Below are 15580 nucleotides of genomic sequence, written 5' to 3'. Positions count from 1 at the left end.
GTGGAAGTGTTAATAGTATATTCTCAATTATTTGTAGAATTCACCCCCTTCATACACCGACTCTATCTCAAAGGGTACCCCAACTATACATTATTCTAGTAGGTTTATGTGATGTATATGAACCAAGTTTAGTTGAAATTTCTCCAGGCATTCCAGAGCTATGTCTACCTGTCACCACTTTTTCATCCCCAACCATACAAATAGGATTGCTAGGGTTATTGATATCATGGGAACAACTTAATCTGTATCATGCAGTAAAAGCTGTGAGTGAAAAAAATACATATTTGAGTCATTTCAGAGTTTAATGTTTGTTCAACCCACTCTACGTAGACTGTATTGCAGTCACAAATTTCCTTCCAAACTTTTATTTGTAGAAGACCCACAAGGTAATTGTTGTGCCCTGCATTTGTTTCAATGTGATATTGCCTCTTTGGAATCTAATAGACAGCTTGTTACGTGTGATATGAAATATAAGTATGATTTTATTGAAAGATCTAATTTCTGTTATTCGTACAATTTTAACACAATGGAAAGAGTGAGGCACATATTAATGTGTGTGAAACGTTGAGAATTTGAAATCAGTTTCCAAGATGATAATGGTTTCAGTTTGTATTAAAATGACAAATTTTATTTGTCTGTCTTGTGAAAGTATGAAGAAAATTTTGTGAGCTGGCTGTGAAAGAATATGTTTATTAGGTCATAAATTTCACCTTAGTTTTTGACAGTAGTATAAAAGGTATGTGAGCTTTCAGAAAAAAAGGCCTTCTTTTAAACACACATTCATTCACGCAAGCACAACTCACACACATGACCACTATCTGTGGCCACTGAGTCCACACTCAACAACAATATGTGCTTCAGTTAACTCTTTATTTACATTGTAAAAATACCTTTGTCACGTTGGACTCTGTTGACACAGCTATAGTTGTAAAGCTCGACTATTTTTTTAATGTATCCTATTGCTGTCTTTGAAATCTTTTTTTGGCAGGACAGAGCGGATCAGGTTATAGTTGTGCAAAGGGGCCAAAATCAGTTACTGTTAGCTGCAGAAAACCACCCAACTTTATTTTCCTAAAAGCACTTAATCACACACACCCTTAAAAAGATTCAAAACAATACGGCTGCAAGCCCGAACATAAGTTATTAAAATTGCTTTAAGGAATACGTGCGGCTGAAGGCCTTTCTTAAAAAAATTTACGTAAATACTCGGCTGAAGGCCACACACTGGACAAGAGCAAAACTTTCTTTAAAAATTAGTTTAAATAAAGAATCGTCAGAAATTTAATTTAAGGTGACTGAAGGTCTTATCTAAAAAAGCTCACCTGAAGGCCATGTAATGAACATTGAACAACTCAAAGCTTAAGGCCTGGATAACAAAGATTTCAGATGGAGCCAAATCTCCTTTTTAAAATGAGTTTTAACAAATCAGTCTTGGAAGCTTAGTTTAAGTTGGCTTAAGGTCTTGTTTTAAAATTTAACCAACTAAATTAATAGGCAGCTAAAGGCCTTGTTCAGTACTTGAGACAAAAAATCACAGTCTAAAAACAACAGAACAGTGGTGCTCAGAAGTGTTCCAAGGGCGTCCTGAGGAGGTAACTCTAACATAAGTTTAGGTGAGACAGGCAGCCAAGAATAAGACTAAATAATCAGATGGCAACCCGACCCAGGGACAGCTGAAGGACCGACCAACAACCTAATCAGTTCCCTTCCACCGACCAACGGCATTACAGCGGAAAATATCAGCCAAGGACGAAGATACCAGCAGCACTACGTCTTCAAAATTGGAGTCTAAAAACAGCCAAGGCACAATAACCATTCAAAAATATGAACAACACCAAAGGCTGTCGAACTACACACCATGCCGGACAGCATCAACACAGCGAGGAAACGTACACTTCGTGCTCCGTCCCACCCGACCGACTGCCTACTCCAGTACACAGACAGCATTCATAACTGCTCAGTCAAAATCACACAAGCTACACACAGTTCCACATAGGCACTTGCACCAAGAACTCCGATAGTCCTAACCAATCACTGTGGGACAACAAGGACGAACCACAAGTCAACACACAGAGTTTCCATAAGCGGTCGGCGACCAAATACATGTCTACCGATGAGACAACTGACTGAATTACCAACCAAAGTCATCCCCACTCAAGTCATATGTGTCAGCAATGGTCATGCCAGTCTTGGCTGTCCGGAGCTCGTTGCAGCTCCATCCCAACTCAACTCGATGTCTGTTCGGAACTCAGAGACACAATAACCCAGGCACACAGGCTTGGACCCAACCATGCAGAGGTAACACCTGCTCACTGGCCATGACATCTCTGCACAAGGAAGGCACCGACCCACGTCCGGCAAGATGACCAACTGATGAGGCCCAGAAATGGTTAAAAGACTAAATACACGTTGACTGATGAGATGACCGACCGAACGACCAACCAATGGTTGTTCCCGCTCCAGTCTCCTTCCATCGGACAGAACATGTGTGTCGCCAGCAGTCAGCGAGTACTGGCTGCCCACACCTCACTGTCACTCCATCTCAACTTAACTCCTGATACACGACAAGCTGGAAATACTAGTGGTCGTTTCAAAGGTAATATGACACTGCTCTTATCAATACGTGCCACTCATGGGCAGGCTAGCCACCAACTTACTGACGCCAGTAAATCAAATAAGAAACGAGGCGACAGTTCCATAGAGACAAGCTGTCAAGCAAGAAATGGCATGAACGTGAGCCATGCATGGCTCAGTATTCTTTTTATATATTTAATGATATGCTCCATTAAGAAGGAGATTGTGTATGAATTTCAATGTCTTCTCAACAACAGAAAAAATTATAGACTTACCTTAATACTGCTTCTCACTGTGCTGTCTTTATAGTCAACATAGTTTAATTCTCAATGCCCCTTTTGCTTGAACTATTTTAATAAACTCGAGAGTATAAATATATGCATCCGGCTATGTGGAAAGATGTAATACATTTTCAAAAATTATTGAAGCCTTCACTAAGAGAACAGTATTAACAGCCTGCCTCAGATTGACACGGTTTTTATTATCACTTCGCCTTCAGCTTAGCAAAACTGCAGTAGATTTTAGATTTTTCAGTAATATTATCCATGTTATGCCTAAGCTTTTGGTATTTAGTTTGTGTTCAGAGTTTTTAGTTAATTTTCAGAGGCACATCTTTTGGAGTATTATTTTTGGCTTTACTAGATGGCAAATTCTTCAGCAATGGGGTTACTTTTTCATTGGAACAAATGTTAGTAGCTTTCATTTCTGATCAGTTGCAGTGATTCCAGAGATGTGAGTTGAAAATAATATTTGGTGAGGTATTTGCAGATTATTGGAATTTCCTTGTAAATTTTATTAAAGCTGGAACTAAACAAGAAAAAGTTCACAAACCGTGATCAGAGAGACTAACTACACTGAGAACAGCTACTTAATCGGTCGGCACACTCAACAAATTATTTATTTACCAAAGGTGTCTGCAATTAGGTGTAAATAAAAGCATTAAATTTCTCCATTAACTTTCTATCAGTTTTTGCCTCGGTGAGCTCTGGGAGTAAACTACATAAAAAGTTTAGCTACTTCATTGTTCTACTTAGACCATGCAGTACAAAAATATTCACTCTTCCACTTCAGGCACAAGTTGTTTACCTCTTCTACTTATTCCTCCTATCAAATCTATCTAAATTGCAAAATGTATGCAACATGTTTCCACAAGTAAGCTGTGATGATAAAGTGCTCCTTGCTGCTACATTTTTCCACACAAATAACATTTTATTTGGTGCCCATTCCTATCCCCCTTACCCTCCCTGCCTCATACATTAGTTGCCATTTCTTGGGCTCCTAGTAAGTTCTTTAAAAATAAATCTAAATGTAGTGATCATGGAACGGGTTGTTTTTACAAATTTTTCACTACGGGTGCCTCTGGCTCCAATCTTGACTTGGTTCTCCAAACAACTGTTGGATCACTTTGGTCTTACCTTGGTCCTAGCTACTACACCAACATAACTTAATGCCTGCCACCAAATTTTTGACTAAAGTCTTAGATCAGGGCCAACAACAGTCACAGTAGTGTTTCTCTAATACTTGTAGGTTGGTAGAGCGTCAATTCTGCATAGCCATTGGTATGATACATAACCAATCAGAGGCAAGAAAATAAGAAATTTTAGAGTCAAAATACAAATTATACTCTTTTCCACTGTTGTCACAAATATTACCTTTTTCTCTGAATATGTTATGATATACAAGGTCGTGGTTAGGTTAGAATCTAATAGCATAGCTTTAGTTGCAGCAGCCGAATATTTCGATGACTCAGAAGGAGAGTGTTACAACCCAAAAATCAAGTTTTTCAGCAACTCCATTTAAAGTTTTTAACTACAGTTAGTAAATAAGTGATTCATCTAACAACAATGAAAATGCAAACAAAATTTAATATTTTTATTGCTCTAAAATTTTATCTATGTTTCAGTTTTGTCAATGCTTTGTTTTAGGTAGCTTTACTATGACTTTTTTGAGTTACAACACTTTCTCATTTCAGTTGCTGAATAAAGCTTTCAAGTTGTAAAAGTATTGATAAGTATTTTATTACATATTGCTTACTGCTTCTTACTTTCATTTGCTTCACAATAAATTTGTATAAAACAATAAAATGTGTATTTGTGTACAACATTATATTAGTAACATAAAGAGGACTTAGTACATGCAAAGAATGCTGAAGGCAATAAGGTATAAAGAGCATAGTTTTCAAAATACAACATTATTAATCAGAATTATCTTCTAGAATGCAATTAACTTTCACATTCTCATAGAATTGGGCACGATCACTTGAAATGACACCATTTTTACACAGATCAAGCAAATCTTTCTTTTTCCTGCGTCTGTTTCTGGTGGTGAAGAAGATGTTGCATTAAGTACAGTGTTTGAAGGTTTGTCTCTCTTTCCTCGTCGCACGCTAATATTCATGAAGTCATCTTGCTCATAAGAGTGTTTGTAGGAAATGGTATAAGGATCCTCTTTTCTGATTTCTGTGATCTTGATGTCACACCAGTTTATATTTTCACCAGTGTGTTCTTGGAAAAATTACTACCCATTTGTTGTGCTAAATGTTTCAAATCTATGACATCTTGGGTTCTGTTTTATTGACTCTGTAAGCATTGCCTTTTTACTTGGCCAGTTTCAGTACTGTTACCCACTGGGTTGGTACTAACATAGGTCATCCTTTAAAAATGCCCTGTTTTTATCTTTCAGTGATGGAATGTATGGAGTCATTTTCAGTCTGTGTGTGGCCTTTGATCAGTAATTTATGAGTTACAACATTAATATGACTCATATTACATACACAGGATAAAAATAAGGAAGCAATGAATTTGTTATTGTTCTGCCCAGTGCTATTATCTGAAAACAAAACTACTTGTTGCAATACTGAGCTGGTCAAAGACATGACAAATTTTTATACGCCTATACCAATCTAGAGTCAACCTCTTTTGGCCAAAGCCTCATGCCAAAAATATCCTTGGCTATTTGCAATGTCATATACTATAAAACTATGACATGACAGCTTCCTTTTATAGCATAAAGAAGAACACTCACCACAAGGTGAGGGGAAAAATACCTGAAGATCAAAGCAGCACGCAGTTTTGTTTGGAACCTGTTTCATTGATTCAGTATCTACAGTCTTCTCATCTCTCGGCATTTGTTTTTCATAATGTCTCTAATAACTTTCTTGAAGTTCTAGTTTTTGGGGTTTGATGCTTTTTTTGTATGCAGTATATATGCAACATTGGTCCTTTTTAGTAGTATGAAATGCTAAATTAAGTGAATGAAATACTAATGTATATGCATGCTTTGAGAGATGAAAGAGTGAAGGCAGCAGAGGATCACGTAAGTAAAAAGACGAGGGCTAGTAGAAATCCTTGGGTAACTGAAGATATATTGAATTTAATTGATGAAAGGAGAAAATATAAAAATGCAGTAAATTAAGCAGACAAAAAGGAATACAAACGTGTCAAAAATGAGGTCAACAGGAAGTGCAAAATGGCTAAGCAGGGATGGCTAGATGACAAATGTAAGGATATAATATGCCACTAGAGGTAAGATAGATACAGCCTACAGGAAAATTAAAGAGACCTTTGGAGAAATGAGAACCACTTGTATGAATATCAAGAGCTCAGATGGATACCCAGTTCTAAGCAAAGAAGGGGAAGCAGGAAGGTGGAAGGAGTATATTGAGGGTCTATACAAGGGCAATGTACTTAAGGACAATGTAGGATGTAGATGGAGATAAAATGGGAGATATGATAATGTGTGAAGAGTTTGACAGAGCACAGAAAGACTTAAGTTGAAACATGGCCCCGGGAGTAGATAACATTCCATTAGAACTACTGATAGCCTTGGGAGAGCCAGCCGTGACAAAACTCTACCATCTGGTGAGCAAGATGTGTGAGACAGGCAAATTACCCTCAGACTTCAAGAAGAATGTAATAATACCAATCCCAAAAAAAGCAGATGTTGACAGATGTGAAAATTACCAAACTATCATTTTAATAAGCCACAGATGCAAAATACTAGCATGAATTCTTTACAGATGAATAGCAAAACTGGTAGAAGCCAACCTCGAGGAAGATCAGTTTGGATTCCGTAGAAATGTTGGAACACGTGAGGTAATACTGACTCTACGACTTATCGTAGAAGGTAGATTAAGGAAAGGCAAACCTGCATTTCTATCATTTGTAAACTTAGAGAAAGCTTTTGACAATGTTGACTGGAATCCTCTCTTTCAAATTCTGAGGGTGGCAGGGGTAAAATACAGGGAGCGAAAGTCTATTTACAATTTGTACAGAAACCAGATGGCAGTTATGAGAGTCAAGGGGCATGAAAGGAAAGCAGTGGTTGGGAAGGGAGTGAGACAGGGTTGTAGCCTATCCCCAATGTTATTCAATCTGTATATTTAGCAAGCAGTAAAGGAAACAAAAGAAAAATTCGGAGTAGGCATTAAAATACATGGAGAAGAAATAAAAACTTTGAGGTTCGCCGATGACATTGTAATTCTGTCCGAGACAGTAAAGGACCTGGAAGAGCAGTTGAACGGAATGGACAATGTCTTCAAAGGAGGATATAAGATGACCATCAACAAAAGCAAAACAAGGATAATGGAATGTAGTCGAATTAAATCAGGTGATACTGTTGAAGTAGAAAGGACGTAAAATGTAGACTGGCAGTGGCAAGGAAAGCTTTTATGAAGAAGAGAAATTTGTTAACATCGAGTATAGATTTAAGTATCAGGAAGTCGTTTCTGACAGGAGTCGGTTGGTAGGACAATTTCTGAGTCAACAAGGGTTCACCAATTTAGTAAGGGATGGCAGCGTGGTGGGTAAAAATCGTAGAGGGAGATCAAGTGATGAATACACTAAGCAGATTCAGAAGGATGTAAGCTACGGCAGGGTAGAGTAGCATGGAGAGCTGCACAAACCAGTCTCTGGACTGAAGACCTCAACACAACACATGTATGCTTTTTGACAAGGGGTAACCTTCCTTCAAAGGGGGATCATCATAAAGGCACTACATTTCACTAATATTCAGGTTTCGATTCACTTTGAAATGCCTTTTGCAATAGTGAGACTACACAATCAAAAGAGAGTGTGCATTCTCTCACATACTTAAGAGCCTGATCATCTAAGTTCTGTCTATTTCCATGTTTTACCCTTAAGTTTCCCTCAGTTTACCACCACATTTTGTTTTAGACCATAAAGTTGTCATGTTTTGATGGCTGCTACTCAGAGATGAAAGACACATGCATTTACAGATTCTGGTTCTTTTCTCTTCAATTTCAAAATGATAAGCGACATTTTTTTAGTGATAAACACTAGTGTGTTCTTTAATGTACCATCGAACGGGGTGATTTCGGATGGTTTTGCCGTTATTTTGATTGTAACTTTCATATATATTGTTAGATTAAATTGATTGTTATGGAAGTGGTAGAGTATATGTGTAACAAATAAAATATCCCAGAACCAGAAAGTGTATGTGTAGGTATATTTATCTGAGGCAGTTAAGTAAAGTGTCCAAAGTCACCTCATGGATTGGGGTGATTTTGGACACATGTGTTTTTTAAATCTCTGTCTGAAGTTACAGTATATAGAGGGTGAATTAGGACAGTTACTGCCTTTTTTTAAAATCCTGCATGCTTTTTTTTATTTTGGTGACATTTTACACATTTTAAGGTAGCCCTTTGTTACGAATAAGTGATATGGAATGGTATAATGAATTTTATATATTACAGATAAGCTTTTATTTTGCAGGAATTTAAATAAAAATTTGTTACAGTTCTTAACTGAAATATTAGAAACAGACAGAAACAAACAAAGTAATTTAACTAAAATGTCAAAATAACTGTTCTCACTCATCATTCTAAATTAAGTTGCAAACACTTTAAATAAATGATTGTCTTCGAGTCTGAAGCACATCTTATCGAAAAATGAACATTCCTCTCTTCTCAAGTGATGTGGGAAGTATTCTCGAAATTTGCAATTTTTGTATTGTGTTTTCATCGGGGAAATTAGGAAACATAAATATGTTTTTACTGTTCTCGTGTGGGCACAAGAATTTCACACTTACTTCCGTAGCACCAACATTTGTGACCACTCCAACATACTGCCTTGTTTGCTCCTCGTTACCACATTTATATTTGTACTCTGCAACAAGAAAAGCCCCTTCTTTCAGCAGTAAAACTTCATTGGATGATGTGTCGTTTTCACTTTCACTACTGCTAGAAGCACTGTCACTTGTTTCAGCACTGTTTTCGTTTCCTTGAAAATCTCGGCCAGTGATTGATTTTCCAGGTTGAACATCTAGTTTGAGGCGGCATCGGGAGCTACCAAGCTTATTTGGAGGACAACGAATTTCTTTGAGCATTCTTCAAAAGTGGAAGACCATGCATCTGCGTTGCTTTGCTGGCTCTCCTCATTATCAGGCAATTTTCATAAGAGGTGATCTGGATCAAAAGGAATTAGGCCCGTGGCGCAAAATCCACCCTTTATGTTTTCCTTGGAGTTTGCTGAAATCTTATTCAGTTTCTGCTTCAGAAGAGATGGGAAGGCATCCTTGGAAATGGTCCCACGAGTGTGTTTCTTCCGATAAGTTAATACAGCTCGCCATGCTGCTTTCATTGACCTGAAGAAGCTTACATCGAGCAGTTGGAGGAGGTGCATGCTATTGAGGGGAAGGAGAATGAATGAAATATAGTTCCACTCACACTCTTCAATAACATGTAAAGACATGTGACTGGATAAGTTGTCTCCAATCATGACTGTTGGCCTGTTTTGCCTCTTCAAATAGGGGAAAGCAATTGTAAAGAACCAGTCTTCAAATACTGGCAGGTCAAACCATCCACTTTTGTTCCTATTGAAACGGGTTCCTTGTGGTCCACCTTCTTGCCACGTGTCCCACAAATGCTCTGATTTGTAAAGGACGTATGGAGGAAGCAGTTTACCCTCAGCACTAGCTGCCATCATTATTGAGACACTAGATTATGATGAGTCCATCACTTTTTCAGCATGCTTATTCCCTCGTTTCGTAATTATCTGCTGCTTGCCTGGATCATCTGACATGTTGGTTTCATCATAGTTGATCATGTTGCTAGGTGGGAGATTTTCCAGTTTTGCCTTGATATTGGAGAAAAACATCTTAACAGTCTCTTTGTTTACTTCTGCAGGAGCTCATTTAATATTTTCGCTTAAGCAAACAGAGATCTTCTGACTGTCATTTGAGGAATAAATGCACCTATTCTTCTCCTGGCAAATTATTATGAAATTTCTTCTCTTTTCGGCCAGATTTATCAAGGTAGCCTTTAACGAAATATCTAATATCCAGTTTAGTGAAGGGAAATCCCCAATGTGCAGCCCTCAAGATACCTTGCTTCAACATTTCTTCTTCTTCTTCTTCTTTATTTAGCACTGGCTGTCCTCTCATTTTTTTTGGATGTGCTTCCTGCACTTTATTTTGTTGGGTTGATTTAGGTATACCATACAAACCACACACTTTTCTGTACTATAATTTACCACTCTGAATATCACGAACAGCTTTATCTAAAAGTTCCAGGTCATAATTACACCGTACTGTAGCACCTCCCCTGCTCTTATACATTCTTAGCATTGTCCGAAATCATCCCACACAGTACACAGTTTTACAAAAACCGTCGTTACTTTATAACCTTGCACGAGAAACTTGACAAACTTATACAGAAATTGTCTCAATGCTGTCATCAACAATTATAGTTACAATAACTTCACACTCGGTGCAACAACAGAAAGTTTCCACTTTACGATGGATTTTTAACATTGAGACTGTTCGTCAGTTATTCACCTAGGGAAACAATTGATGCAAAATAAAAGTTGTGGAAAGCGATAAATGCAATCTGGTGCATGGACATTAAAATAAGTAACTCTTTGTTTCTATGCAGTGGCAAAGAGCCAATAAGACATACTGTCCGAATTTGCCCCGGTGTCTGAAATCACCCCGTTTGATGATACCTGTATTTTGGTTCCACTATACTAGTACGCCACAATACAAATTGCCTCTGCCATTTTATATCTCCCATCTTCCAGAATGCAGATTTTTCCTTATTTTTGTTTGTTGTGCAGATGACCTCCATTTAACACTTTGTCATTAACAAAATCTACATTGAAGTCAGGATCGTGAAATAAATCAGTTGATTTAATTGTCTACTGCAAGAATGGGTTTGTTACCTGACAGGAGCACAATATTGTTAATCCATTTTCTGCCAAATAAAAATCAACTTTTCTGCATTGAATATAATAATAATAATTATAATAATAGTAGTAGTAGTAGTAGTAGTGATAATGATGATAACAGTAGTAGTTGTGGTGGTGGCGGCGGCGGCTGCGGCAGCAGGAGCAGGAGCAGAAGAAGCAGCAGTAGAAGAAGAACTAGTAATACGTATAGTACTTACTTTTAGTGTTGCCTAGGATGGAACTTCCTTACCGATGCCACGAGTATTTTTATCATCATTCATGACATATAATGCCAAGCTCACCATGTACTTGCATCTACTTTCCATTTTAATAAAGCACCAAATTCACACAAGACTGTAAGTTTACAGTATGTTATGAAGACAAAAGTGTAACAAACATGCAGCCAGTGTTACCAGTACTACCGTTATCAAGAATGGTGTGCCAATAATAAGCCATTAAGTTTCCTAATGCGAAGATGTTACGACTCAAAATGCAACACTTCTCTTTAATAATTTGATTGCTGTCACTATAGGAAAACTGTTACAAAGCAAAATGTAACATTTCTCAATTGAAAAAAGAATTAAATAGAATTAATTTAAAAGTGGTACATATGCTTTATTGCTTGTTTTTGACATTCTTAGACTTGTACCAGTTTCCCATAACAACGGTGCAACTAAGATAGCCAGATGATGATAACCCAAAAACATGATTTTTTTAGTCATAACACTCCTTTTAAGCCATCAATTTGTCACAAACGAGATTATAAATTTCACTGCTGTGTGTCCATGCAGCAGTGAAGTTTGTAATTTTGCTTCAGCAATTTTTTTATGAAGATGTGATTTCTGAGGGTGTGGTTAGGCTGGGATCTAAGAGCACAGATTAAATACAGGGTGCGACACTTAAATCTGTACAAATGAAACTTTTTTTTTTAAAGCAAGTTTATTAAAACAAAATACAAATAAAAATGAAAATCTTTTTACATTATAAGTAGTAGTATCTTTCAAGAGTAACATTACTCGACGTAACCCCTTTCAGCTGCAATGACTGCCTCCAGTCTTGTCCAGAAGCAATCGCCTGCACTCTTTAAAACAGCGCTGTCCATATTCGCAAGTGCTGCTTCAATAGCGGTGCATAGAGATGTGACATTAGAGTGCCTTGTCTTATTGGTAACTCTTTCGACTACACTCCAAAAATAGTAGCCGAGGAGGTTCAAATCCAGGCTATTAGGGGGCCAGAACTCCTTTGAACAGAGAATTTCAACATTATCTGAGAGCCAGTTTTGGACTAAATGGCTTGTATGTGATCCTCCTCTTCCATCCGATGCATTATTCACTCACTGACATTCAATGCTGATGCCAGTTTCCTTAACTATTGCCCTGGGCCCTTCAAAATCAGTGCATGAACCTTTTCGATGACTGTCGCAGATCGTGCACGCATTTCCTCAAATTAGGTTTCCTCGCTTTGTTAGTGGAACCTTCCCCAGACTTATCCGAAGCATTATACTTGGCCACAATATCATAAACAGTCGATTTCAGGTACCCGCAGAATCAAACTATTTCAGTGGGCGAACGCCCAGCATGAAGTCTTTCGATAATCATGGCTCGTTGGTTGTACTCTGCACTTGTCTGTAACATCTTGGCCATTTTGAGGTTGTAACTGTTTACTAGATGCGTATGGCATTCAAGAATGCCAATCGGATCTCCGATGGAAGTATGATATGGTGTGAAAATCAAATTGAAATTTGTCCATATTTAAGTGCTGTACCCTGTATATAATCTTGATAGTTACAAGACTGTCTTTTCTGACTATGTCACAAAATATCATGTTGTTAGGTTGCTGTGTGATTGGTTGTGAGCTGGTGAAGCCAACAAATGTGACAGCTAAAAATCTGGTTGTGATGACAAACTGATCTGTAGCTTAGCCCAAGGTTTAGGTTAGGTTGGAATGCACTAGGTTTATTTGGAAAAATTCAATTATTAATCCTTTTTGTGACATACATGTGTTTCTTCTGATAATGTCACAAATTACAAGGTTGTGACCTAATGGCACAACTTAAATTGAATTAATAATCTTGGGTGTCAAAATATGTGCCTGTTTCTTCTGAATGTGCTAAAATTTTAGTGATTGTAGTATCATGAAATGAGAATTTGACAATATTCCTTCAAAACATGTTGTCTGCCCACTGCTCTCTCATTAGCTCCATAGACCCAGCTGCTGACATGCCCTATTTCCTTCGCGTTATATCTCATGGCATGTGTCGACAACACTGTTGCACGAAACATGTGAGTATGTGACTGGCCTTGGTTTAGACTTTTGCCAAATTTTCTTGCATTCAATACCAATGGCTTATTACAAGTCATTCTTACTCATGAAGGAAACCAACAATGCGATTTCCCTCTTTCAGTAAGACTTAATTCTACAAAGTTATTAACTTGGACAATTGATAGGCAGCTTTTAGGTTTTGTGGTATCTTAAAGTTTCATATTAAAGTATACCGGTATCTACATTCTGAGCTCTTTGGACTCAAATCTATGTGTGGTTGCTGCAGTGCCTAATAAATGTCTTTTTGCTCACTTCGAATGATCCATCAGGCTCCAAATTTGTCTCGAGATGTCACCCTGTGTGTTTCACATGTGATCAACACACACAAAATAAAATTTTTCACTAGAAGTAATTACTGTTCTATAAATGAACATAAAAAACATGATGATCTAAATATAATTCTGTACCATCCTCACTTATGTAAGGGGCAGCTATGCCCTATGATAACATTCAATTCAGAGCTGCAACAGAAGTTGTATGTCACAGTGGATGTGTCCTGGGAAAATATTATTTTTTTCTGTTTTGCAATGCAGCTACTTTATATGTATTTTCTTTTGTCAAGGTAGTCCAAGTGACTTGTTTAGTGTTAGCCAATTATTGTTTTACTCTTTCTAAGTTTATCGATACGAATAACCCCTTTTGCATCCCAGACAATTATGGACACAACCTTTCCAGAAGCTGAAATAAACTTGAGCTTTATGCTGGTTGGCCACTGCCTTTTATTCACTGCTTTGACTGCTGTTTTGATCTGGTGTGAAATTGTAGACCCATATCTCATCCACAGTAACAGACGGGCACACAAAATTTGTTGTTTTATTTTTAAAATTGGTGTGTGTGTGTAGTAACAGACGGGCACACAAAATTTGTTGTTTTATTTTTAAAATTGGTGTGTGTGTGTGTGTGTGTGTGTGTGTGTGTGTGTGTGTGTGTGTGTGTGTGAGAGAGGAGGAGGAGGGGTGGGACCTTAGTTTTAAGGTGTGATACATGCTGATGTGTGAGACAATCATTAGCAGGCAACCCCTGGGGAATGTGCCACATCTCAGTTGTACAAAGCTTACTCAAGCTAGTGAGCTCTGTCATAGGTGTTCATAGGATGCTTCTGGAGCCTATTGATGTTTCAAAAACCACTCCCAGTAAAATGTAAAATGAGTGGACCACTGGTGAGCATTCACATCCAATCCAGCAAGAGAAACCCCCATAGGGGGGAGATGGCTATAAAGCTATGTAAACAAAACTATTCCAAACAAAAATTTGGTTTTGTATGTTACATGAATTACAGCTACATTAAAAAGAAATCAGTATCAAGGCCACGTGAATACCAGCCCAAAATTTTTTTTCTTGCTCACAGAAAGGTTCTTTTGGATGATAATTTACTATTATATAATTGCTTTTATTTGGGGAGTTAATTGTATCTATAAGGTGTTCTGATAAGTGTAATTTGAAACCATGTTCTTTGTTTCAGATGATGGAGAACAAATGTTAATTGATATTGACAGTAAAACCAAGGAGCAAGTACATAATCATGTGCAAAAAGTAATATGTAAACCAGAGTAAGTCAGAAACTTCATTGTACTTCTGTCATTTTCAAATGTTATAATCAAATTAAATTGTGCTAACTCTGATGAAATTAGTATGGGGGAAAATTTACAGAAAAGGTCTTTCAAAATTCTTTTACATGTTCATGGTGTGTTGAAACCATTTTAACATCTGTGCTGAATATTTATATAAGCATTTTGCTATACATTTTTGTGTAAAATACTTCCAAGCAGTACTGCTGGTATACACAGGGTCAGGAGTCAGTCATCTTTTTCATGTGTCACCTTTTTTAAAAATTTAACACCTTTTGAAATTTTTGTCACCTTTCTCACATTTTTGCTTTTTTAGGAAGAAAATAAGTTGTTTACTTTTTTCCATGTTCATTCATTTAACTTTTTGGAATACTCCAATGATGAGAGTAGATAAAATCTATACTCTGATAAAAATTATGTTGTGACTGACAGGTGGCAGTGGTGAGGAGTGGAGTTAGCAATTTATACACAACATGCCACGTACTCATGTGATTGATAAATGCACATGCACCAACAAAGAAAAAAATCGTCTGTTGATCAGCTGTTGCCAAATCTTTGTAGGTAGTGGGGAGGGTAGTGGTGGGAGCTACTATTGCTGCCACAGGTGCACCACCTTGAAAATAAAGGCCAAACGTATACCAAGACAACAATTGAGGCCCTTAGCTGATAGCATTGTGTCATGAGTTGCTGCGCATGGCAACAAGGTACTCTGTGATAAACTTTTCGAGATGAGAAAATGCAAATTTCTTATTGACTGGATTGAAAAGGCAGATAGTTTGAAAAGTAAAGTCTCTGCGTGAAGGCAAAAAATTAGTGAAAGTGCACTACTTTGCAATGTGTGTTATTGTCCTATTAAATTTGAGACAAAAGGTTTTCAAGCAATTTTCACCACTCAGTTTCTACAAAACACAAGAGCAACTTTGGTAATAAATT

The 15580-nt window shown here is 37.4% G+C and overlaps 1 protein-coding gene across 1 annotated transcript in view; it reads left to right on the top strand.

The window, feature by feature from the left end:
- The window catches only part of LOC126190956 (probable 28S ribosomal protein S25, mitochondrial), a 49739-nt gene that overhangs the window by 16399 nt on the left and 17760 nt on the right, over nucleotides 1–15580 (top strand). Inside the window, exon 3 of the mRNA XM_049931615.1 lies at nucleotides 14542–14629. Within this exon, the coding sequence (XP_049787572.1) occupies nucleotides 14542–14629 (88 nt within the window). The remainder of the gene's footprint in view (nucleotides 1–14541; nucleotides 14630–15580) is intronic.

The sequence above is a fragment of the Schistocerca cancellata genome, chromosome 6 (genome assembly GCF_023864275.1).
Source record: "Schistocerca cancellata isolate TAMUIC-IGC-003103 chromosome 6, iqSchCanc2.1, whole genome shotgun sequence".
In the NCBI taxonomy this organism is placed as follows: Eukaryota; Metazoa; Arthropoda; class Insecta; order Orthoptera; family Acrididae; genus Schistocerca; species Schistocerca cancellata.
This window is presented reverse-complemented; position numbering and strand designations above follow the sequence as displayed.